Below are 23,737 nucleotides of genomic sequence, written 5' to 3'. Positions count from 1 at the left end.
TCATTTTAAAACATTTTAATATGCACAGGATATTTTACACAATAACAAAAGTTTTACAAATAAAAAAAAGAAATATTTATATTCGGTCAAACATAAAATACTTGACTATCTAGTTTGCTGCCTAATTTGTTTTTATTTCAGCACCATTGGGCAATGTAATGTCCACCACGAACAGGACCGACTAAAGATTCCACTGAAATTGCTTGCCAAGAAATATCTTTTGGGGTACGGCTATGGGCATCAGTACTACCCCCCGATTCTAAATGCGGATGTTCCCCCAACAGTAGAGAAAATGAGCAACAATCGTTTTTACTGGCTGGCCACATGGCCTTTATGTCACACATTGCGCCCCTTGCCTTGCATGACATGTAATACCCAATCAGTGCTGTAGGGGGCAGTCAAAGTTTTGACCTATTTCAACAATGCAATCCTAAAAAAAAAAAAAACTGCAAGTAAAGGTCTAATGATGATTTCCAGTGCAGCATGGTAATATAAAAGTGATGCTAGGAACTCACAATGTCTTTAATTGAATTTATAAATTTTTTCCAGTAAAAAAAACAAAATCTTAAACTGGGATCTGCTTACGTTCTTGTCGATTACATATTCCTGATGCCAGCTGTGATACAAACCAGTTTAAAAAGAAAAATTAGGCATCTACAGGATCGATGACCAGGCGCGGTTTATTTTTTGGCAGCATAGGAGGTTTCTGCGGTGGTTTGTCCTCCAAATCGTCATCCTCCTCTTCCTCCTGATAGTACTGTTGCTGCATTTGCTTCTTCTGTTGCGGCTGGTGCTCAGGTTCCTCTTCTTCCTCTTCTCTGTCCCTAAGTTAGGAACCAATCAGAAATGATAAAGCTAAGAATTATAGAGCTGCATTTAATTTCTTATTATTTAGATATTATTACATAGAGTTGCGTCATTACATATTCTCCGATCACATCCAAAGCTGCATCCAGAATCCAACCAGCTACCACTAGGAGTAAACACTACTGCCGAGATTCCTCAACACTGGCATTTTATTTTCCATACTTGATGCAGGGAGCACCTTCATCAAAGAAGGTTTCGGAGTGGGCTGGCAATCGGGCTGACCTTTGCGCATTAGTTTCTGCTGAATATTAGTTGCATGGATCTTGAAAACATCACTGCCACCATCAGGCTCCATGTTTCCTTGCAGAAGCAGTCAGACTACTGCCATACTTAGGGACTACAACATCCGGCTACTTATATTTAGCTTTCCAACAGTATAAGGCAGATTGCAGAAGTACGTGGGGCAAGTTGATGAAGGATTGATGTGATTATTGGGAAGCTTGGAAGTGTCTGATACTGTTTATCCCATGTAAGGTAGGCAGGTTATTGCAGTCTTGCTTTTGGGGTGACCCTGCTGTGATTAATGGATGGTTGGATTAAAAAGAGGAAAGCGTGCTTCAACTACAAGGGGAAAAGGGGGAAGACATGCTGTGACTACTGGGGGGAAAAGAGGGAAGACATGCTGTGACTACTGAGGGTAAAAAGGGGGAAAACATGATGTGACTACTGAGGGGAAAAGGGGGAAGACATGCTGCGACTACTGAGGGAAAAGGGGGAAGACATGCTGCGACTACTGAGGGGGAAAAGGAAACACATGATGCGGCTACAGGAGGAAAAGGAGAAGGGCATTCTACAGTTACTGAGTGTCACTACTGTTCGTGATTAGGGAAATGGGCCCTGAACTGTTCCTAGGACTGAGTCCCTAACTAACCCTGCTCCAAAAGATACTTCTAAAGGTGAGGAGGTTTGGTCCAACAGCCTTACTGTTCGCCTATTATTCCCTAAGCTGTCCCCTCCCCATCCCCAGGAGGCCTGGGATAGAAATGCTAGTGTATCAACACATAAGACAGACTGGGATAACAGAAACATACAGACACCAAAAGGTAGAGAGCTATATAGGGAAGGATAGGAATGTGGAAGCCAAATGGCAATTGGACAATGTGGAAAGCAAACACCCAAAAACAGCATACAACACTCCAGTAGCAACAACGATCTCCAGCTCAGCAATTCCAAATTAGCTAGGAAGTAAAACTTTCAATCTCAAGGAAGAGAAGATCTGACCAGATTTTATAAGGAGAGGAAATGACCAGGTCAGGAACAGCTGTGATATGGAGCTGCAAGTTTCCAACCAGCACAGAAGAGTAATTAACCGATTCAGCACCAACGGAAAAGGAATCCATTTCATATGAAATACAAACAGGCTAAATGGAAGATCTGGCATTCACAATACGATAGTGATCTTCTAACCTCAGATCTCCCAGGAGGAATGTGACCCACTTGTGACACTGAGGGGGAAAAAGAGGAAGGCTTGCCGCGACTACTGAGGGGAAAAGTGAGACGGCTTTCTGTGACTGAGGCAGAAGGGGACAGTAATGCGACAACTGCAGAAAAGGAGATCGCATTCTGCGACTACTGAGCAGAGGATACTGTGACCGGGCCGGGTGTCCTGTTTTGACTAGTGTTGAAAAGATCCCCGCTTTGACTACTGGTAAGTGGAGAGTTTTGGATACTTCTGTGATCAAAAAGGAGGCTCAGTTTGGATATTTGACTGGATTCAAATGAATATTTACATGGGAAGTTACAGGTGGGGAGATACAACATGTAGGTTTAGGTGAGAACTTACGCCATCTCATAATCCTCTTTGTCGTCGCGGTCTCGGCAGCAGCAGCAGTAGGCGATGACACCGATGGCTATGATTCCGAGTAGGCTGCCCCCAATTACTCCAGCATACAAGGCTATGTTCATGGACGCTGTTCAAGAACAAAAAAAAAAAAAAAAGTTATGCATCAGGGCGTTAATCATCTGAGGACACCATATGTTCCAGGGGAATAAAGCGAAGAGTCCACTTGTAGATCGCAGACTAAATACCAGCAGGCAATGCCAGTCAGCAGCTCCTAAAGCCAGCTGAATATCGTCATGTATTAAAAGATGCATGAACTTGCGGGACAGAGACGTAATATTACAACTTTGGGGCAGCTTCATCTGGAATATTCAGTTCTGGCCACCTGTTCGTAGAAATGACGTCCTGGAGCTAGAAAAGGTGCAAAGAAGTGCCACAAAACCGAGAACGGACGTGGAGGGTCTTAGTTATCAGGAAAGATTAGAAGAATTACATTTATTTAGTTTTGAGAGACATCTAAGGGAAACTATGATTTACGGTAACTTATACAATGACATAAAAGGATCGTACAAAAAGTGTGGTCAAAAGCGGATTAATGAAAGACAAAAAAATATCCTCTGGAGATTCAACCTGGAGAAAGGAAGATTCAATCTCCAGAGGAGACCAGACTTTTTTTTTTATCCTAAGAACGATCATTAATCTGGAATATTAGACTTCAGAAGCCGGTCACAACGGGAGCAGATGATGGTTTCAAAAAAGAATCGAAGAGGAAATTAACAAATTTCTTATGTAAAATTCTTGTTCAGTCTATTGACTCGGGATCAGGAGAGAAGATCCTGATCTTTAGGGCAGATCGGGTCACTCATTATGAGTGCAGCTGTACCCCATTTGTTTTCTTTTTTTTCCAATCCCCTGGATACGTGTTTTTTTTTTTGTTTTAACCCAAATTGTTGCCTTCCGGGAGGATTTGGCATGTGCCCCAGCTCTGCCTGCTCATGTTGGGAGACAAGGAGGACGTTCCGATAATCAATGACGACTGGCGAAGGGAAGGCTGGCGCATCTTACGTGGCATCACGGCCAGGGTGAGATTACAGAAGTCCGTTCCGATTTTATTGGTGGACGTGCAGAGGAAGAATCCCGAAGACTCCATTGAAATGTTCTTCAAGGTGAGTTCTCCTTTTTCTAAAGCAGGAAGGAAACAATATTTAGTGGAACGGATCATCATCTAGCACTTGGATTCTGGGTCCAAATTAAAACAGAGCTTATAATTCCCCCCCCACCCAGACACAGAACAGCGCCACCCTACTAGTATGTCCGGTACTGCAGGGCTCCTGGGTATGGAGATATGTTGCAATACCAGACACAGCTGGCACATGATGTCTGGAATAAAAGTTTTATCCTCGCTCGGCTCCACTTTGATTGGCCTTGGTGTGCAGCGCTACAGTTTATGTTGGCGCTATATGAGAAGATACCTATAACTGCAGTCTGCGGTATCGCCCGTTCCACGTCTTGTGGGGTGTAGCTCTTCCATGAGTAGTTAGGGACTGGAGACCCCTCTTCTGAGTTACAAGTCAGTTTTATGGTCTGGCCGTATTCTGCCGTCCCCTCAATTCCACAAACTGGTTTTGATGGAGCCACTGGAGAGAGAAAAAAGAAAATTACATCAATGAACGTTCTGTGTAAATCGCAGATTTTCCGAAAATTTAGAGTTTGTGCAATTAATCCCTGATAACTTGAGAAGTAGGAAATTACATGAAGAGCAGCTCCAAATACAGCGGCGAGCGAGTCCCACCCCAGACAGGTCCTCTTCATAGCAGACAAAGGAGGTTTTATGTCATCCTGGGCCTGCAGCTTCTCAGATGGAGTAAAGTCTGCGCTATCCGCCCCCCCAAAAGGGAACCCAAACCACCATGTATCCACGCCTCAGAGGGAACAGAGACCAGATGTATCCACCCCCAAAGAAAACAGAGACCCTCCATCTATTTACCCCCCCCAGCGGGAACAGAGACCAGATGTATCCACCTCCCTTAGAGAGCAGATCAATCTACCCCCAGAAAGAGCCGAGACACCCATCTAAACCCATAGTCAAGACACCCATCTAGCTACCCCCCAGAGAGAGCAGAGATCCCCCCTATCTATCCATCCCCAGAGAGCAGAGACCTCTGATACCAAAGAGAACAGAGACCCTATTTATCTACCGGCCAAAGAAAGCAGAGACGCAATCTAGCCACCCCCAAATGAAACCAAGTCCCCTATGTATCCACCTCCCAAAGAGAACAGAGACCCCTATCTAGTCAAACCCCAAAGAAAAATGAGACCCCATCTATCCACCCACTAAAAAGAACAGAGACCCCATATGTCTGCCCTGATCTATCTGTCCGCAAAGAGAACAGAGACCTCCCCATCTATCCGCCTCTAGAGAAAACAGAGACCCCCAACTATCCAAACCCCAAATAGAAACAAGACCGCATCTATCCACGTGCTAAAAAGAACTGTGATCACATATGTCTGCCCTGACTCACAGTAGAGAAACCTCCATCTACCTGCCCCCAAAGAACAGAGACCCCCTTATATCACCCCACAAGAGAACATTACTGAGAACCCGAGACCCCCATCAAGCCTCCAAACAGAACCGAGATCCCATCTATCAGCCCCTAAGGCCATGTGCACACGGTGCGGATTCTGCTGCGGATCTGCAGCAGATTTAGGTGTGTTGTACAGTACCATTGTTTTCAATGGTAAACTGGAAAATGCCGTGCGCATGCTGCAGATTTGCTGCGGGTTCTAATCCGCAGCATGTCAATTCTTTGTGCGGAATCCGCAGTGGTTACACACCTCCATTGTAGAGGTGTGAAACCGCAGGTCTTTTGACCTGAAAATTTACCTGCAGATTTTTCCAAATCCGCAGCAACAAACACTACATGTGCACATGGCCTAAGACAACCAGACACCCTTCTAACCGATCCCATAGAGATTTGAGAATTTCTATATCAAACCCCAAAGAATAATAGTTCCCCCATCTATCTGACCCCAGATAGAATCAAACCCCCATCTATCTGACCCGCAAAAAACGGAGACCCCTGTGTACCCGACACCAAAGTGAGTTAAGCCTTGGTACATTAGCAATTACTTAGGAGCCATAGCGGTTCCCCCTTTTCCCACAGTTTCTGTGATGTCCCACCACAGTGAGCCCACCGCCCTTAGCTGGGATCCCCGGGGATCAGCTCTGATCTGGAATGACACCGGGTGTGTAATATCCCTGCAGCGCCTCCTCAGGAAAGATGAAGTATTGCACAGGGCTTATAATATGCAGACCACAGACCCTCTTGTAACCGAAGCTTCTGATTGGAGGGATCCAGCCTCCGTTAACCCTTTATATGAAAGCCTTCATCACTCAGGATTCCCTCCGTCATCCCGACGATCATTTTACCTACCCAAGACGACAAGGTCCATTTTGGCAGAACGGGTTCCTTTGAAATCGTCGGGAATTTGGACTTCACACTGATAGGTCCCGTTATCGTCCATTATGAGCTGATCAATGACAATCGAGGCGTCATTTGTTTTGAAGCTGCCGGTAAACGACACCCTATTCTTATACTGATCATCGCTTTGGTTTCTGCTTCCCAGGAAGGCAAGCGCTACAGACTGAAAAAAAAAAAAAAAGTATAATTTAAAGGGCCAGTGTTACTAATTTATTTGATTTACTTTGCCATTTCTGATTGAAACATAGGGTGTGCTAACTTTTTCAATATAATCTGAGATTGATACATGCAGTACCATTATTCACCTGAGTTGGTAACCAAATATACCCATAAGAGCCAATGCAACAGCGCCCCCATCAGATATCTAGAATACAGAATACTTAGGCTTTAACGCTCCATCTGGATCTAATCTACACGATCCTCTTTACACTCAACTGACACATTGTAACAAACCATCAGGACAACAGATTTAAATGTGTTTAGCCTAAAGATCTCAACTCGTTATTTGGATGCACAGGATATACACTATATATGGAGAAAAGTATGTGCCCCCCTCCACATTCCCCTCCAGGATCTTTCCTGACCCCCCATCCTACACCCACAGACATTAATACGGGGTCGCCCCTCTGTAAATGTAACGGCTCCCGCTCTTCTGGATTTCTACAAGATTTTGGAGGCGTCTGTGGGAATATCAGACCCTGATATTGGGGGGAGGCCGGAGTCACAGTCTCCATTATTGGCGTTGGATGGGGCTGGGGTCCGGGCTCTGTGCGTCCCCTCATGTCTGTATGCACCTTGTGCACTGGGCAGTGTTATGGGGGGCAGATAAGGGTCTTCTCCAAACTGTTCCCACAAAGCTGAAGATAAAATTGTCTACAATGTCTTGTACTGAAGCATTAAGATTTCCCTTCACTTGAATTAGGGGTCCGCAGCTGCCCCCTGATAACAGCCACAGCGTTATCCTCCTTCCCCATCTGTACAGGGGGCACAGTGCAGTCAGGGGGTAACGTCCTCCTGGAATCACCAAACCCAGACTCCTCCATCAGAGAAGTGTGATCCGTCACTGCGCAGAACACGTCTCCTCCAGAGTCCAGCGCTGGCGGCTTTACACCACTCCATCCGACGCTCGGCATTGTGCTTGGTGGTGTACGGCTGCATGCAGCTGCTCGGCCGTGAGTTGACCAGAGGGGGCCTGGACTCTGCAGTTATGGGGTCAGCAGAGCGATGGAGACTGTTCTGCCCTCTCCTCGACCCCCCGCTCTAACATTATGGGGGTCTCCACTTCATGGCTGAGTTGCTGAGATTTCTTCTACTTCTCAATAATATCACAGGTGATGGGGGAAGATTCAGGAGGAAGAAAGGTCATGGACGGACTTGTTACCCCGGTGGCTCCTATTACAGGACCGTGTTGGTATCAGGAGCTCTGCCCCACCGGCCGTTCTAGGGCAGACGGCATGGCGAGGGCAGAGGTTATACTCTGGGGGCGAGGGGCCGTAGGTTTTGCACCTAGGGGGCAAGAGATTGAATGTTATACACTGGGTGGGGTGGGGGTCCGGATGTCAATCTGGAATCCACTGATTACCATGTGCCGCCCAGTACTTTCCCCACTGCAGTGCACGATGTCTCCCCTGTGCAGGTAGCAGTGTGGCTTCCTCTGGACTCTGTCTCCCCCTGCTGTCTGATAAGCGCAGTTCACACCATAGCATCCAGTGGAGATCTACAGTCCGCCATTACCATCTGATCCCTAGGACGTCGGTGCTGCGGCTCAGAGACGTTTTCTCGGTGCAGCTTCTGCCTCTCGCCCCCCTGCCGGTCATACAGTAACGACATGTCCTCGCCACCCAACAATCCCAGCATTTCTATTCACTATAGATTTCCCACTTTTGGGTAAAAGGGATCACGATCTTGTAAGCAGGAGTCCAGGAACATCACCAAACCCCATGATGTCGCGTCACCGCGGCCCATGAAGGCTCTACCCTATTTGCCCACCATGGAGACCCCACAGGTGTGGCAGGGAACCTCCTGGGTGCCCAATGCCTCTTTATACACTGGTATATACTGATAGGGAATCTAGATTGTGAGCCCCATCGGGGACAGCGATGATAATGTGTGCAAACTGTAAAGCGCTGCGGAATATGTTAGCGCTATATAAAAATAGAGATTATTATTTACGGTTGAGCTCACTAACTGGCGCTTAGTTACCTCTTCGGGAACCTTTTTCCAGAATATGCTGCTTCCAGTGAAGTCCGTGACCGTGGTCTGGTACTGACATTGCAGTCTGGCGCTTTTTCCTCTCGCTGCTTCGACTACTTTTTGTGGCGTCTGTACAGTGATGGCGCCGACCGCTATTAACACTGGAGGAGCGGAGAAAAGACGATTAACACACCGGTGGCCATGACAGATCCGAATACAGAATCACAGATATATCCGGAAGAGTGACAACAAATATGGCTGCCATCTGTCCCCAGCCTCACCCACGGGCACCGTACCCAGCCTCACCCACGGGCACCGTACCCAGCCTCACCCACCTCTGTACACGGAGGGTTGCAACTGCAAAATGTAACCTATGAGACCAGACAAATTGCTCTCTACCTCCAACCATTTCTCAGTGTTTTTAATCTCTTATTGCTACAAGGAAACCATCAACAAGTTGCTGTTGTCAGATCCCGGCACTGCTACATGTTTCTATAATCTTATCAGTTATACACATCATTAAAGGGTATTCCCATCTCCAAGATCCTATCCCAAGATGTATTAGGCATACTAATAATAATATTAGCAAATGCCTCCAATTAGAAATATAGCATAGTTCTTCTGATTCTCTATGCCACTTACCCCATGTGCAGGACATTACAGTAGCTTAGGTAACCATGGTTACAACCACTCATATAGGGACAGTTAGTTGCTAAGCTACTGCAATGTCCTGCACATGGGGTAAGCGACATAGCTAATCAGGAGAACTATACTACATTTCTAATTGGAGGGATTTGCTAATATTAGATCTACTACATATTGGGATAGGATCTTGGAGATGGGAAGACCCCTTTAAATGTTCATGCATTGAGGATATCGTCCGTATTGGGTGTTCATTACTTGGTTATATGATCCAGCAGAAACATCTAGCCTACTTTTTAACTGTTTCCAGGGAGTAAGTGATCATTTTTATACAGAGAAAGAAAGAAAAAACCTAAAGAAAACAAGTCAGATCCCCATGTGGTGTCCTAATACCCGGCTGCCCCACCTGCGGCTCAAAGGTCTTGTGTTTTATTGCTCAGTAATTACATTTTTTCTTCATGCTCTCCATCCATAATAATAAATGAATCACTGAATAAGTGGTGGATTATAAAGGGGAGGGAGGTCTGAATTGTGTCATTAGTCAGCAAATCTGCATGGAAAAATCCACAGCATGTGCACAGCGTTTTTGGATTTACATAGATTAGAATGGTACTGTACACCGCAGCAGAATCTGCAACGTGTGCACATACCCTAAGGGTTGTCCTGCTGCAGGATTCCCCAGTGGCCTGCTGTAACCCACAGCTGTAGGTGTTCAGTTTTCCCTGCAGCACCCCCACAGGAGAAATTTAGTATTACACAATTCCATTAGCATCAGCGGTTCGTCCCTAATGTATGAATGTGTTGGGTCCCTGGAGAGATAGACGCTCATTGCAGCTGCGCCAATTACTAGAGGAGGGTAGAAGGATTCCCGCTCAGAAAGCATTCAGATCCAGGAATGTGGGGAACGAGGAGTCACCAGGGCGTGTGCAAACTGGTCGGTAATCCAACGACAGGAGCAAAAGGAGAAAACAAAAAGGTTTAAAATCTGATTTCATAACCTGACAGATAAAAGGGAAAACAGAACTCTGCACCAGTAATGTATTCTGCACAGTAGATCACTCCCATCATCCCTGTCCCTGGGATCGGAGAGTCTGATCTCCCCATACCACACAGTGCAGGATCACTCCCATCATCCCTGTCCCTGGGATCGGAGAGTCTGATCTCCCCATACCACACAGTGCAGTGTCACTCCCATCATCCCTGTCCCTGGGAGCGGAGAGTCTGATCTCCCCATACCACACAGCGCAGTGTCACTCCCATCGTCCCTGTCCCTGGGATCGGAGAGTCTGATCTCCCCATACCACACAGTGCAGTGTCACTCCCATCATCCCTGTCCCTGGGATCGGAGAGTCTGATCTCCCCATACCACACAGTGCAGGATCACTCCCATCATCCCTGTCCCTGGGAGCGGAGAGTCTGATCTCCCCATACCACACAGCGCAGTGTCACTCCCATCGTCCCTGTCCCTGGGATCGGAGAGTCTGATCTCCCCATACCACACAGTGCAGTGTCACTCCCATCATCCCTGTCCCTGGGATCGGAGAGTCTGATCTCCCCATACCACACAGTGCAGTGTCACTCCCATCATCCCTGTCCCTGGGATCGGAGAGTCTGATCTCCCCATACCACACAGTGCAGTGTCACTCCCATCATCCCTGTCCCTGGGAGCGGAGAGTCTGATCTCCCCATACCACACAGTGCAGTGTCACTCCCATCATCCCTGTCCCTGGGATCGGAGAGTCTGATCTCCCCATACCACACAGTGCAGTGTCACTCCCATCATCCCTGTCCCTGGGATCGGAGAGTCTGATCTCCCCATACCACACAGTGCAGTGTCACTCCCATCATCCCTGTCCCTGGGATCGGAGAGTCTGATCTCCCCATACCACACAGTGCAGTGTCACTCCCATCATCCCTGTCCCTGGGATCGGAGAGTCTGATCTCCCCATACCACACAGTGCAGTGTCACTCCCATCATCCCTGTCATCGGAGAGTCTGATCTCCCCATACCACACAGTGCAGTGTCACTCCCATCATCCCTGTCATCGGAGAGTCTGATCTCCCCATACCACACAGTGCAGTATCACTCCCATCATCCCTGTCCCTGGGAGCGGAGAGTCTAATCTCCCCATACCACACAGTGCAGTATCAATCCCATCATCCCTGTCCTTCGGAGCGGACAGTCTAATCTCCCCATACCTCACAGTGCAGTATCACTCCCATCATCCCTGTCCCTGCGAGCGGACGGTCTGATCTCCCCATACCACACAGTGCAGTATCACTCCCATCATCCCTGTCCCTGTGAGCGGACGGTCTGATCTCCCCATACCACACAGTGCAGTATCACTCCCATCATCCCTGTCCTTCGGAGCGGACAGTCTAATCTCCCCATACCTCACAGTGCAGTATCACTCCCATCATCCCTGTCCCTGCGAGCGGACGGTCTGATCTCCCCATACCACACAGTGCAGTATCACTCCCATCATCCCTGTCCCTGTGAGCGGACGGTCTGATCTCCCCATACCACACAGTGCAGTATCACTCCCATCATCCCTGTCCCTGCGAGCGGACGGTCTAATCTCCCCATACCTCACAGTGCAGTATCACTCCCATCATCCCTGTCCCTGGGAGCGGACAGTCTGATCTCCCCATACCTCACAGTGCAGTATCACTCCCATCATCCCTGTCCCTGCGAGCGGACGGTCTAATCTCCCCATACCTCACAGTGCAGTATCACTCCCATCATCCCTGTCCCTGGGAGCGGACAGTCTGATCTCCCCATACCTCACAGTGCAGTATCACTCCCATCATCCCTGTCCCTGCGAGCGGACGGTCTGATCTCCCCATACCACACAGTGCAGTATCACTCCCATCATCCCTGTCCCTGCGAGCGGACGGTCTAATCTCCCCATACCTCACAGTGCAGTATCACTCCCATCATCCCTGTCCCTGCGAGCGGACGGTCTAATCTCCCCATACCTCACAGTGCAGTATCACTCCCATCATCCCTGTCCCTGCGAGCGGACGGTCTAATCTCCCCATACCACACAGTGCAGTATCACTCCCATCATCCCTGTCCCTGCGAGCGGACGGTCTAATCTCCCCATACCTCACAGTGCAGTATCACTCCCATCATCCCTGTCCCTGCGAGCGGACGGTCTAATCTCCCCATACCTCACAGTGCAGTATCACTCCCATCATCCCTGTCCCTGCGAGCGGACGGTCTAATCTCCCCATACCTCACAGTGCAGTATCACTCCCATCATCCCTGTCCCTGCGAGCGGACGGTCTAATCTCCCCATACCACACAGTGCAGTATCACTCCCATCATCCCTGTCCCTGCGAACGGACGGTCTAATCTCCCCATACCTCACAGTGCAGTATCACTCCCATAACAAGCTAATCCAACATCACATTATATCACCCCCATCATCTCTGAATCCCAAGAGCTTACAATCTAATATCTCTATCCATCACAATGTATAATACCATGTATCACCCCCATCATCTCTGACCCAAGTAGCTCACAATGTAATTCCCTTCATGGATCACCCTCATCATCCCCGGCCAAATGAGCTCACAACAATCAAATAATGTATCACTCCCATCATCTCTGACTCGGATAGCTCACGATGTAACACCCTCATTTTCCCCTCATCTCTCTCCTAGAGGAGAATTTACAATCTATCCTCCCGGTCCTGCACAGTGTATTCCACCATCGGCCGACGCTCCGCCGGTCTCGCGTGGATTTACAATATGAATGGTCACTAATCCTTGACGCTCAGTGGCGAAACCTGAAGCTCAAGGGCCCCAATGCAAAATCTCCAACAAGGCCCATATCAGAGCCAGAGGGACCTTTTGGGCTCCTACAGGTGTAACTGCATTGCCACCGATTAGCTCCTAGAACATTGGGGGACAGTTGGGACGCCCCTACACACACGTTACTCAGGGCGTCTCACTAAGGATGGTTTCGCCTGCAGTCCATTCACCTGTGACCTCAGGAGCTCACACTCTTCTCTCCCTGTGCACACAGGCTCTAACCGCAGTGATCTATATGGGAGCTCCTGGTACGGAGGACGGGAGCCGGTTTTTCTGGTTTGCGCCGATCCCCCCTCCCCCTCTCGCCTCCGGTCAGGATTCTTCAGTACAGCCTCGCGGTTGCAGTCCAGCGCCCATTCATTTTCAAAAACAAACAAAAAATAAAAATAAAAATCAGGAAACGCGACTATAACATTTACTGATGTTCTCTATCAGATCACATCAGGAGAGACTGACAGGGATTGTCCACACATGAGCAAGTAAAGTGTCGTCCGTGCAAAAAAAAAAAAAAAAAAGAGTTCTGAAACTTTCCAATAAACTTTGTGTTCCAATCTTTCGTCATCTTCACGATCTGCGCTCGATGTGAGAACACTCTGCCCACAGAGAAATTCGAGCGAGAGAGCCGCGTTCTGCGCATTAAGGGCATGTTCACACATGGATTTTTTTTTTAGTAGTGTTTGGTGCAGAAACTTTGCAAATCCTCCTCAAACAATTGGGAGTTTCCGCTCCAAAATCTCAGCAGAAAGACCCAGTGTGCGCGTACCCTCAAGCTGCTGCCCACTTTCCATTTTTCTTTTCCTTAGTGCTTGTATAATTGGGGCAATACATTCTTTATGATTGAGTTTCATTTAGAATGTCGCTTCTGTAGCCTGTGTGTCGCTCTGTCTAATGCTGGCTGCAGAATAAGCCAACTGAGAATCCATCAGTGAGCTCGCTATGATGGTCTAATGGGGACTTCGTAACTTTATCTTTTTGTTTGTTTGTTTTTTTTAGCTCATTTATGACCCTGGAAAAGCCAAACTGTGAACTAAATACATTGCAGCAAAACATTTCCTACTTGTGATTTGTTTGTTACAATGTATCAGTCACGGAGGATCGTCTAAAGACTGGTTGCAATTCTCTGGGGTCAGAAATATTACATCTGTACGCGGTTTCAACCTCTGGGGGGAGGGGGGGGGATACAGGAATGTTCACATTCACTGACTGCATTCAGAGATCCTGAGAATGGAGAAAAATGTAAAAAAAAACAAAAAGAAGAATATTCAAACGTCGACTCTGCTAGGCTAAAAAAAAAAAAAAAAGTTAGGTTATCGTCTGAGCCTACCGTTTCGACAGGGTCTATGGACGCCAGCTCCTGACTCCCCCCACATGATGTTAAGAAGGAGAAACATAAGAGCAAGCGATCAAATATATGTATAAAAATATCCAAATTTTATTAAATATCAGTAATACAAAAAGAGGTAACAAGAAAAGTGCTCCTAAATAGATGCGGACAGTATGTCCCATGGGACAACCCCTCAGCCTACCCTAGATGGAACAGACCTGGCAAAAATACCATTAGGGGAAATATAGCACAAATGGTATCTAATATCATAATGCCCTATTGCCATCGTCTGTCCCATCTAGGGTAGGCTGAGGGGTTGTCCGCATCTATTTAGGAGCACTTTTCTTGTTACCTCTTTTTGTATTACTGATATTAATAAAATATGGATATTTTTATACCTATATTTGATCGCATGCTCTTATGTTTCTCCTTGTATTCATATTAGCTTTTGAGCTTGTGCATACGGTGTTGGAGCGGGTGTTTTTCCCTGCTTCCATATCACCTTATATTTATGGGGTTCTTGTTGCTATACACATGATGTTGTAGGGGGAAAAGAATTAGGCACCATGAATTTCCATGTCTGATGCCTTTTTTGTTGTTCTGTAGGAGAGAAGCAGCCGCCAGATTCAGGGGTCGGCTCAGCTGCCTGTTTTCCTTCTTTCCATTGAAAACTCATGTGTGCTCAAGCAACCTGAGCATGCATGTATATGGGATAATGGGGAGGAAAAAGGTGTTTGGCTCAAAGTGCCCCATATACACACGAGCGGTGGCTCAGCAGTTGGGATGAGTGACTTTGTTCAGAAAACGTTCGCCAATCTCAAATTCGGCATGACCATAGCACACTCGGGTTCCTGTTCCCCTTTCACGAGCATTTTTACTGAAAGTCGGCAAAATTCGGTCATAGTCTGGTAAATCATCGCATTTCCACTAATGTTTTTGTTATGACTTTGCCTGGGATAGTGGACGGGTTTGATGAGGGGAGGTCTTCTGTGATTGGTTGCCAAAGTCACATGTCGCTGACCATATAAAAAGCAGACATGTTTTGCTGGTGCCATTGTCTCAGTGTCAGTGAAATAGATAGGATCCTGTCCTGTGTGAAATCGATCTTCCAGCATTGAAGTAGATTGTGTAAAAACTGTGTGGCAGTCTCCGGAGTCCCCATTTGCTAATCCAAATTGTTTCTCATAAAACTGTTTCAGTTAAAAAAAAAAAAAAATCAGGCCACATTTCCACTTAAAAATCATTAGGTATAACAGTGTTGTTCAGCCACGCTGTCTAAGAAAATAAATAGTGATTGTTCATTTAGTGACAGGTGACTGACAGGTCTGGGACTAGGATTGTGAAACAGCAGGGTTACAAGAGAGGAAGGGTACATACAACATGAGTGGGAAAAAGCAAGGTCGTGGTGGAAGGGGGAATAGGCTTGGTGTTCGACAGGTACGTGGGTTAGGTGCTAATGTTAATGAAAGCTCTACTGAACAAACCCCATCTCATCCTATCCAACCACCTCTGACAATACCTGTTACTGGCCGGGCTACTTGACTCTCTTTCTTTGGCAGCCACACAGCGGTACGCCTTGTAGATGAGGGTCAGAAAGAGCATGTGCTCCAGTGGATGCAAGCTCTACATCAAGTGGCCTGTCCTTCTTCCTCCACCACCTTAACATCACACAGTACAATCCTCAGAGGTGGAACCTCAATCACCCTTGTTTCACCTTGTGTGACAAATTTTCAATTGCCCAAATGACTGTGAGGAACCTCAGATGGGCCATTCGGAAGAGCTGTTCACACATTCTATTCCATGGGCATCAGCAGTCTGTTCCGAAGAATCACAGACTCTAAAGGAGGAAAACATCTGCGTCAATACCCAACATTTTTTCATGTTGGATCCAGGGACGGACGAAGTGGAGTCCAAGCAGAATCCAGACCCTCATCACCAGAGATTAACCACCAAGGGTGGGAGTGATCCTGATGAAACTCAGATACCAGAGGCGCAAGCGGACTGTACTGTGATGTCATGGCAGGAAGAGGAGGAGGGTGACTCTCAGGGTGAGGAGTGTGAGAATAGAGAGGATGACAATGAGGTTGTAGATCCCACTTGGTGTAAACCCAGAGGTACACAGCCAAGTTTTTCAGCCTAGGAGGTGGAGGAAGAAGAGGTTATGTTGCAGCTTCCCCCACAGACACTAAGTAATGCAACCACAACAAGCACTGCAGCCACAACTCTGGCTGTGGCCAGCACTGGTCGTGAGTGTGTAGTTTGCAGTGGCAACAAAGGTTGCCTAGCCTGGGCCTTTTTTGAGACCACAAAGTATGACCCAACACCCAACTACATTTGTTTACCCCCCTACAAACAGGATGAGTGAGAGTCCGTCAGCTGTTACAGAAGTGGACATGACGTGCTAGGTGACACAAAAGCAGCAAACAAATTTTTCTCAATCTACCATAACATCCCCACCTGCGCCTCACTCACGGTCCAGCAGTTTGTCCTATTCTCCATACTCGGCCATCTCTCAGCACTACAGCCAGCCCTCAATCCCGCAGTTGTGGTCACATAAAAGAATGATTCCTTCTACACATGCCAAAGCTAAGAGTTTGAACTCCATCTACAATCTGTTGGCCATGAAATGCCGCCTTTCCGCCTGGTAGATACAGACGGTTTCAGAAAGTTGATGGCCATCGCAGTCCCCCAATATCAGTTGCTCAGTCTCCATTACTTCTCTAAGAAAGCTGAAAAAAATATGTCTGCCAGGGTGCCTTTCACCACTGACACCTGAACGAGCAAACATGGACAGGGGCGTTACATCTCACTGACTGGGCACTGAGTGACTCTGGTGTCTGTGGGTGCAGGCGGTCAAGGGGCTGCTCCACAAGTCTTTGAATCCCCAAGGCTTGCAGGACAAACCTCTCTATCCAACAGTTCCTCCACTGCTTCTGGCTCCTCCACCTCCTCTAGGACCTCTCCCTTAACAGACACAGATTCCAACAGTGCAGATAGAATCCCCCCCACCCCCACCTCCATACTGCGCAGCCAGGGCCTACCGCAAATCAGGCAGTGTGTTTAAATGAATATGTCTTGGAGATCGCAGTCACAAAGCTCAAGAGTTGTGGACAGGCATCCAGGCCGAGAGAGCAATTGCTGTCTCCACTCAACCTGGAGCCAGGGGAGGCTGTGTGCAATAACGGTGCAAACCTGGTGGCGGCCCTACGCCGGGGCAACCTCACACACGTGCCTTGAAGGCTCACGTCCTCAACGTGGTGGTACAGACATTTCTCAGTCACTATCCCGGCCTGGATGCGCTGCTGCAGAAAGCACAGTCACTGTGTGCTCACTTCCGACAACTGTACACCGACTTGCATTACTACAGTGGTCTTTCAACCTACTAGTTTGATTTGCGATGTGCAGAGTGGAATTCCACCATGTCGGAACATGTTGCTGCAACTGTGGCAGCAGAGAAGAGCCCTGGTGCAATAGGTCCTTTTGCATTGCCTGGGCGAACGCAGTACAGCTGTGGTGCAAGTCACACTTGCAGATTGGGCACAGATGAAGGGCCTCTGCACCCTTCTGCACAGTTTTGAAATGGCTAGCGCTGACGATGCCATCATCAGCATCACTATTTTGGTTATCTTCATGCTGGATCACACTTTGAATAGTCTGCGTGAGGAGGTGGTGGTCCCAGAAGAAGAGGAGGAAGCAGAGAAGAATGTGGAAGGGATAACAATATCTTAAATTTCCAGACTGTTGCACAGGCGGGTGTCTTATAGCGATCTAGGGGGGCCCATGATACTAGACAAACTGTTAGTGAAGGTGCAAGATCCGAGGAACAAATGTAGGAAGATGAGGATGAAGAGGTGATGGATGCTCAACAGTCACGAGATGAAGAGGATAATGATCCCTTCTCTGTTTTCCGTGGTTGGAAAGAGGGGAAGGAGGAAGCAACCTTGAATGTTATTTGAAACCTCATACTACAGGCAGCAGTGGCAACAACCTTGATTGTTACGCTGCCACCAACACACCATGGACTTGGACCTCATGAAAGAGCCCGACACATGAGCGCCTTCATGCTGCACTATTTTCAACATGATGCCTGATGCCTGAATTCTTAGGGTTAGAAATAGTGCTGACTACTGGGTTGCCACTCTGTTAGAGCCATGGTACAAGAGTAAATTTAGCCAGGTGCTTCTCCCACCCTGGAAAGGGATGTGCGCATGCTGCGGTATCGAAACATGCTTGTAGACAATCTTAAGAGTGGTTTTCCCCAAGACAGCAGTGAGGTACACAGTGTGCTTCCCAACTCCAGACGTCCAACCCCAAAAACATCAAGGCGTCATCGCAAAAACATTAGCAGCAGCAGCAGTGCAAGTGGCATAAGCAATTTCTAGACCAGCTCATGCACCAGCACAATAAAGTCTGACACATGGTGAATGACTGGATAGGATGGTGCAGGAGTATCTGAAGCTCAATATCAATGCCATCGGTGGGGGGGGGGGGGGGGGTTTGGACCCTTTTGGTCTTCAAAAATGGAAGAGTGGCCTGAGCTCAGCTGTCACGTCTTGGAGCTTTTGTCATGCCCAGTAGCTAGCGTTCTCTCAGAACATGTCTTCAGCGCTGCTGCTGATGTCCTGATGGATAAGCGCATCCGGCTGTCCCCTGTAAGTGTAGCCCACTTAACTTTCATCAAAATTAAGTCATGGATCTCCAAGGACTTTTGCACCCCATTCGCAGATTACACTTTTTTTTTTTTTTTTTTTTTTTTATTGTCATGTATAAATCTTGCGTTATTGTAGTCTGTGGACACCTGTGTGGTGTCTTCTGTGCCCTCTATTGCTACTGCTGCTGATGTTACCAACAATTTTTTTTAAAATATGGAGACTCCAAGTTGGGTCTCCATCTGGTGGGTTGGCCGTGTAATTAGGGCTTCCAGACCGGCAGGTCTGTGTTCCTTTCCTTACATTTTTCTACCAATAGTACTCATATGAAACTGATGTTTATGCCATCTGGAGGTGTTGCATGAGGTATCAGGGCTCCCAGCTAAGAAGACTTACACTGCTCCCTTAACCACCACGTCTTCATTGAAACTTCAATTCCAAGCTGTAAATTCTGGCCCAGCCCCTGATACCTCATGCATGGCCCATGGCTGACTGCTGTTGCGCCATTAGAAAATGTTTACTGTGGGTCAATTGATGTCACATACACAATATTACTCATACAGTACATACACAATAGTACACACGATACAATATATTACTCATACACTGCATTATTATTTATGATCGTAAGTTTCGGAATGGCGACCATGTGAAGCTTGTGAGACTCAGAACCATGAGTCGTTTAGTGTATGCAGTGTATGAACGTTGCAACTTTTCCAATATTAAGCAATGTGTAATGTATGAGTAATATGTATACTGCTTCATATACGGCGCCAGGATTTACCACAGAGCCTTACATAAACACGGGGAGAACAAGCAAAATCCATCCGATCTGGTACCTGGTCGGATTTGTATCCAGGACATCGGTAATGCCGTGTATGTGCTATAGGAGCGATACAGCGTACGAAGGGTCCTATACATGTACAATATGGCGTATGGGGGAAACTACAGTGGGTACGGAAAGTATTCAGACCCCTTTAAATTTTCCACTCTTTGCTTCATTGCAGCCATTTGGTAAATTCAAAAAAGTTAAATTTTTTCTCATTTATGTGCACTCTGCACCCCATCTTGACTGAAAAAAAAAAAAACAGAAATGTAGAAATTTTTGCAAGAAAAACTGAAATCTCACATGGTCGTAAGTATTCAGACCCTTTGCTCAGTACTGAGTAGAAGCACCTTTTGAGCTAGTACAGCCATGAGTCTTCTTGGGAATGATGCCACATGTTTTTCACCCCTGGATTTGGAGATCCTCGGCCATTCTTCCTTGCAGATCCTCTCCAGTTCCGTCAGGTTGGATGGTGAGCGTTGGTGGACAGCCATTGTCAGGTCTCTCCAGAGATGCTCAATTGGGTTTAGGTCAGGGCTCTGGCTGGGCCAGTCAGGAATGGTCACAGAGTTGTTCTGAAGCCACTCCTTTGTTATTTTAGCTGTGTGCTTAGGGTCATTGTCTTGTTGGAAGGTGAACCTTCGGCCAAGTCTGAGATCCAGACCACTCTGGAAGAGGTTTTCATCCAGGATATCTATGTATTTGGCCGCATTCATGTTTCCTTCAATGGCAACCATTCGTCCTGTCCCTGCAGCTGAAGATCACCCCCATAGCATGATGCTGCCACCACCATGTTTCACTGTTGGGATTGTATTATGCAGGTGATGAGCAGTGCCTGGTTTTCTCCACACATACCACTTAGAATTATCACCAAAAAGTTCTATCTTCCTCTCATCAGACCAGAGAATCTTATTTCTCATAGTCTAGGAGTCCTTCATGTGTTTTTTTAGCAAACTCTATGCGGGCTTTCATATGTCTGGCACTGAGGAGAGGCTTCCGTCGTCCCACTCTGCCATAAAGGCCCAACTGGTGGAGGGCTGCGGTGATAGTTGACTTTGTGGAACTTTCTCCCATCTCCCTACTGCATCTGTGGAGCTCAGCCACAGTGATCTTGGGGTTCTTCTTTACCTCTCTCACCAAGGGTCTTCTCCCACGATTTCTCAGTTTGGCTGGACGACCAGGTCTAGGAAGACGTCTGGTGGTCCCAAACTTCTTCCATTTAAGGATTATGGAGGCCACTGTGCTCTTAGGAACCTTGAGTACTGCAGAAATTCTTTTGTAACCTTGGCCAGATCTGTGCCTTGCCACAATTCTGTCTCTGAGCTCCTTTGCCAGTTCCTTTGACCTCATGATTCTCATTTGGTCTGACATGCACTGTGAGCTGTGAGGTCTTATATAGACAGGTGTGCGCCTTTACAAATCAAGTCCTATCAGTGTAATTACACACAGCTGGACTCCAATGAAGGAGTAGAACCATCTCTAGGAGGATCACAAGGAAGTGGACAGCATGTGACTTACATATGAGTGTCTGAGCAAAGGGTCTGAATACTTATGACCATGTGAGATTTTGGCCTTACTTTTTAAATAAATTTGCAAATATTTCTACCTTTCTGTTTTTCTCAGTCAAGATGGGGTGCAGAGTGTACATTAATGAGAAAAAAATGAACTTTTTTGAATTTACCAAATGGCTGCAATGAAACAGAGTGAAGAGGTCTGTATACTTTCTGTACCCGCTATATTGTGTATGAGAAGAGCTGTAGGTTATGTGCTATAGGAGTGATATAGTGTATGATAGGCTGTGATGGGCCGTACGGTTGAGGTGATTACTCCGGGTCTCTGGAGCTGCAGGTGGGATCTGAGGGACAGTTTCCGTATCAGGGGAGGGGTACACAGATTGTATCTGGAGGAAGTAACAAAAACTTCTCAGCCAATCAGCTTCTATGAAAAACTCCAAGAAGAACTAAAGTGAAATGAACCTGCCATTACAGAGGCGCTGTGCACACAGCAAATATTTGTTCACAATTGAAAGTTTGGCAATAATTCCACTCTGGGGTCAGGAGAGCGGAGGAGACGATGTAAACTGAAACTGTGACTTAAACCGAAACAGTTTCCCATGATTAGAGTGCAGTGTGAATGTTATACTCATAGTGCAGTGTTCCTTTAAGAGATTTAAAGGGCCAGTAGCCCTATAGTAAGCCGTCACACCTATGTAGGTGGAGGTCCCAGTGTTGCAGAGACATGAGGGCAGGGAGGGAACACTAAGCTCAGCTACTCCCCAGCCTGAAATGGCTGATAACAGAGAGGAATAGACTGAAAAAAAAAAAATATATATATTATTTTTTTATATCTCCTTTTCATCTGAATACACTCAGATTCCTATTTCCCAGACTGTTTCCTTTCCATCCTCATATCTTGCAGGAAGCAGATAGCGAGCGCTGCCGCTGCGGAACGTATAGGAATGAAATAACACATGACAAACCCAGCTCTGCTGCCTCCAGCCCTGCACTGATAATACAGGTGTAGTGAACGAATACTGGGGAATCCATAGCAAACACTTGCCGGTATTTACATCATTTGTGCTCCAGCCATGATGATTCGTGTTGGTGATCAGTAACGATTGCTGCCGATTAATTGATCTCTCATGATTACCAGCCATTGGCCATGAATCCTGGCGAACACTGGCCGTCAGCTAGGACCCCTGGCGATCGCCGCCTGTCGGCTAGGACCCCTAGTGATCACAGTCTGTCAGGACCCTTGGCAATCATGGTCTGTCGGCTAGGACCCCTGGCGATCACCATTCGGCAGCTAGGACCCCTGGCGATCACCATCCGGCAGCTAGGACCCCTGGCGATCACCGCCCGCCAGCTAGGACCCTTAGTGATCACGGTCTGTCAGTTAAGACCTCTGGTGATCACCGGCTGTCAACTAGGACCCCTAGTGATCACGGTCTGTCAGTTAGGACCCTTGGCAATCACCGCCCGGCAGTTAGGACCCCTGGCAATCACCGCCCGGCAGCTAGGACCCCTAGTGATCACGGTCTGTCAGTTAGGACCCTTGGCAATCACCGCCCGGCAGCTAGGACCCCTGGCAATCACCGCCCCACAGCTAGGACCCCTAGTGATCACGGCCTGTCAGTTAGGACCCTTGGCAATCACCGCCCGGCAGCTAGGACCCCTGGCAATCACCGCCCCACAGCTAGGACCCCTAGTGATCACGGCCTGTCAGTTAGGACCCTTGGCAATCACCGCCCGGCAGTTAGGACCCCTGGCAATCACCGCCCCACAGCTAGGACCCCTAGTGATCACGGTCTGTCAGTTAGGACCCTTGGCAATCACCGCCCGGCAGCTAGGACCCCTGGCAATCACCGCCCCACAGCTAGGACCCCTAGTGATCACGGCCTGTCAGTTAGGACCCTTGGCAATCACCGCCCGGCAGCTAGGACCCCTGGCAATCACCGCCCCACAGCTAGGACCCCTAGTGATCACGGCCTGTCAGTTAGGACCCTTGGCAATCACCGCCCGGCAGCTAGGACCCCTGGCAATCACCGCCCCACAGCTAGGACCCCTAGTGATCACGGCCTGTCAGTTAGGAACCTTGGCAATCACCGCCCGGCAGCTAGGACCCCTGGCAATCACCGCCCCACAGCTAGGACCCCTAGTGATCACGGCCTGTCAGTTAAGACCTCTGGTGATCAGCAGCCATCAGCTAGGACTCCTGGCGATCACCGGCTGTCATCACTAACGATCACTGAATCTTCTATGGTGAACTTGACTCAAAATCAGACCCCAGACCCCCGCGTCACTTCTGGCATTTTTTTTTATTTTTGCGGCTACTCGTCCCCAATCCTTAGAAAACCATATTAGCGCGGTGCGGTGGTAAACATGGCGTAAGATCGGGCGTCATCACTTCTGGAGGATTTGTGGCATTTTTCTGTCTCCCCTGCCGTCAGTTCCCAGTGTAACCTGAGAGCAAGGCAGGCACTCACCTGTGTACAGGTACACAACCACCTGCTCTCCTCTCCGCATAGTCGCCGCTCTCCGGGGGGCTCTGTATCCGAATCTGGTCAACGACTGTAAAGACCCAAAACCCATCCACAACTCCGATCACAGAACTTGTTCACCTCCACTGATCGTCTCCTCTTCCTGCCTGAAACCT

At 47.8% G+C, this 23,737-nt stretch overlaps 1 protein-coding gene across 1 annotated transcript; it reads right to left on the bottom strand.

The window, feature by feature from the left end:
* GPA33 (glycoprotein A33) lies at positions 1–23,737 on the bottom strand. Its single transcript, XM_073577121.1, has 7 exons — positions 23,568–23,737; positions 8,332–8,483; positions 6,082–6,292; positions 4,120–4,284; positions 3,713–3,829; positions 2,651–2,777; positions 1–824 (listed from the first exon to the last, which is right to left on the bottom strand). Exons 1-7 carry the CDS (start codon positions 23,671–23,673, stop codon positions 647–649), a joined length of 1,056 nt encoding a protein of 351 aa, XP_073433222.1. The 5' UTR covers positions 23,674–23,737; the 3' UTR covers positions 1–646.

This window comes from Dendrobates tinctorius, unplaced genomic scaffold (genome assembly GCF_039654945.1).
Source record: "Dendrobates tinctorius isolate UK_male_01 unplaced genomic scaffold, ASM3965494v1 ptg000054l, whole genome shotgun sequence".
NCBI classification, from domain to species: domain Eukaryota; kingdom Metazoa; phylum Chordata; class Amphibia; order Anura; family Dendrobatidae; genus Dendrobates; species Dendrobates tinctorius.
Note: the sequence above shows the minus strand (reverse complement) of the source record. Positions and strands in the feature narration are given on the sequence as shown.

What these genes read in the sequence shown, in the direction of transcription:
- GPA33 (XM_073577121.1), bottom strand. Translation starts at nt 23,673, where the DNA reads ATGGGTTTTGGGTCTTTACAGTCGTTGACCAGATTCGGATACAGAGCC. An exon ending in AATGGACCTTGTCGTCTTGG is followed by an intron (nt 4,285 to 6,081) that starts GTAGGTAAAATG and finishes TTCTCTCTCCAG; the next exon opens with TGGCTCCATCAAAACCAGTT. An exon ending in CACCCTGGCCGTGATGCCAC is followed by an intron (nt 2,778 to 3,712) that starts GTAAGATGCGCC and finishes GTTCTTGAACAG; the next exon opens with CGTCCATGAACATAGCCTTG.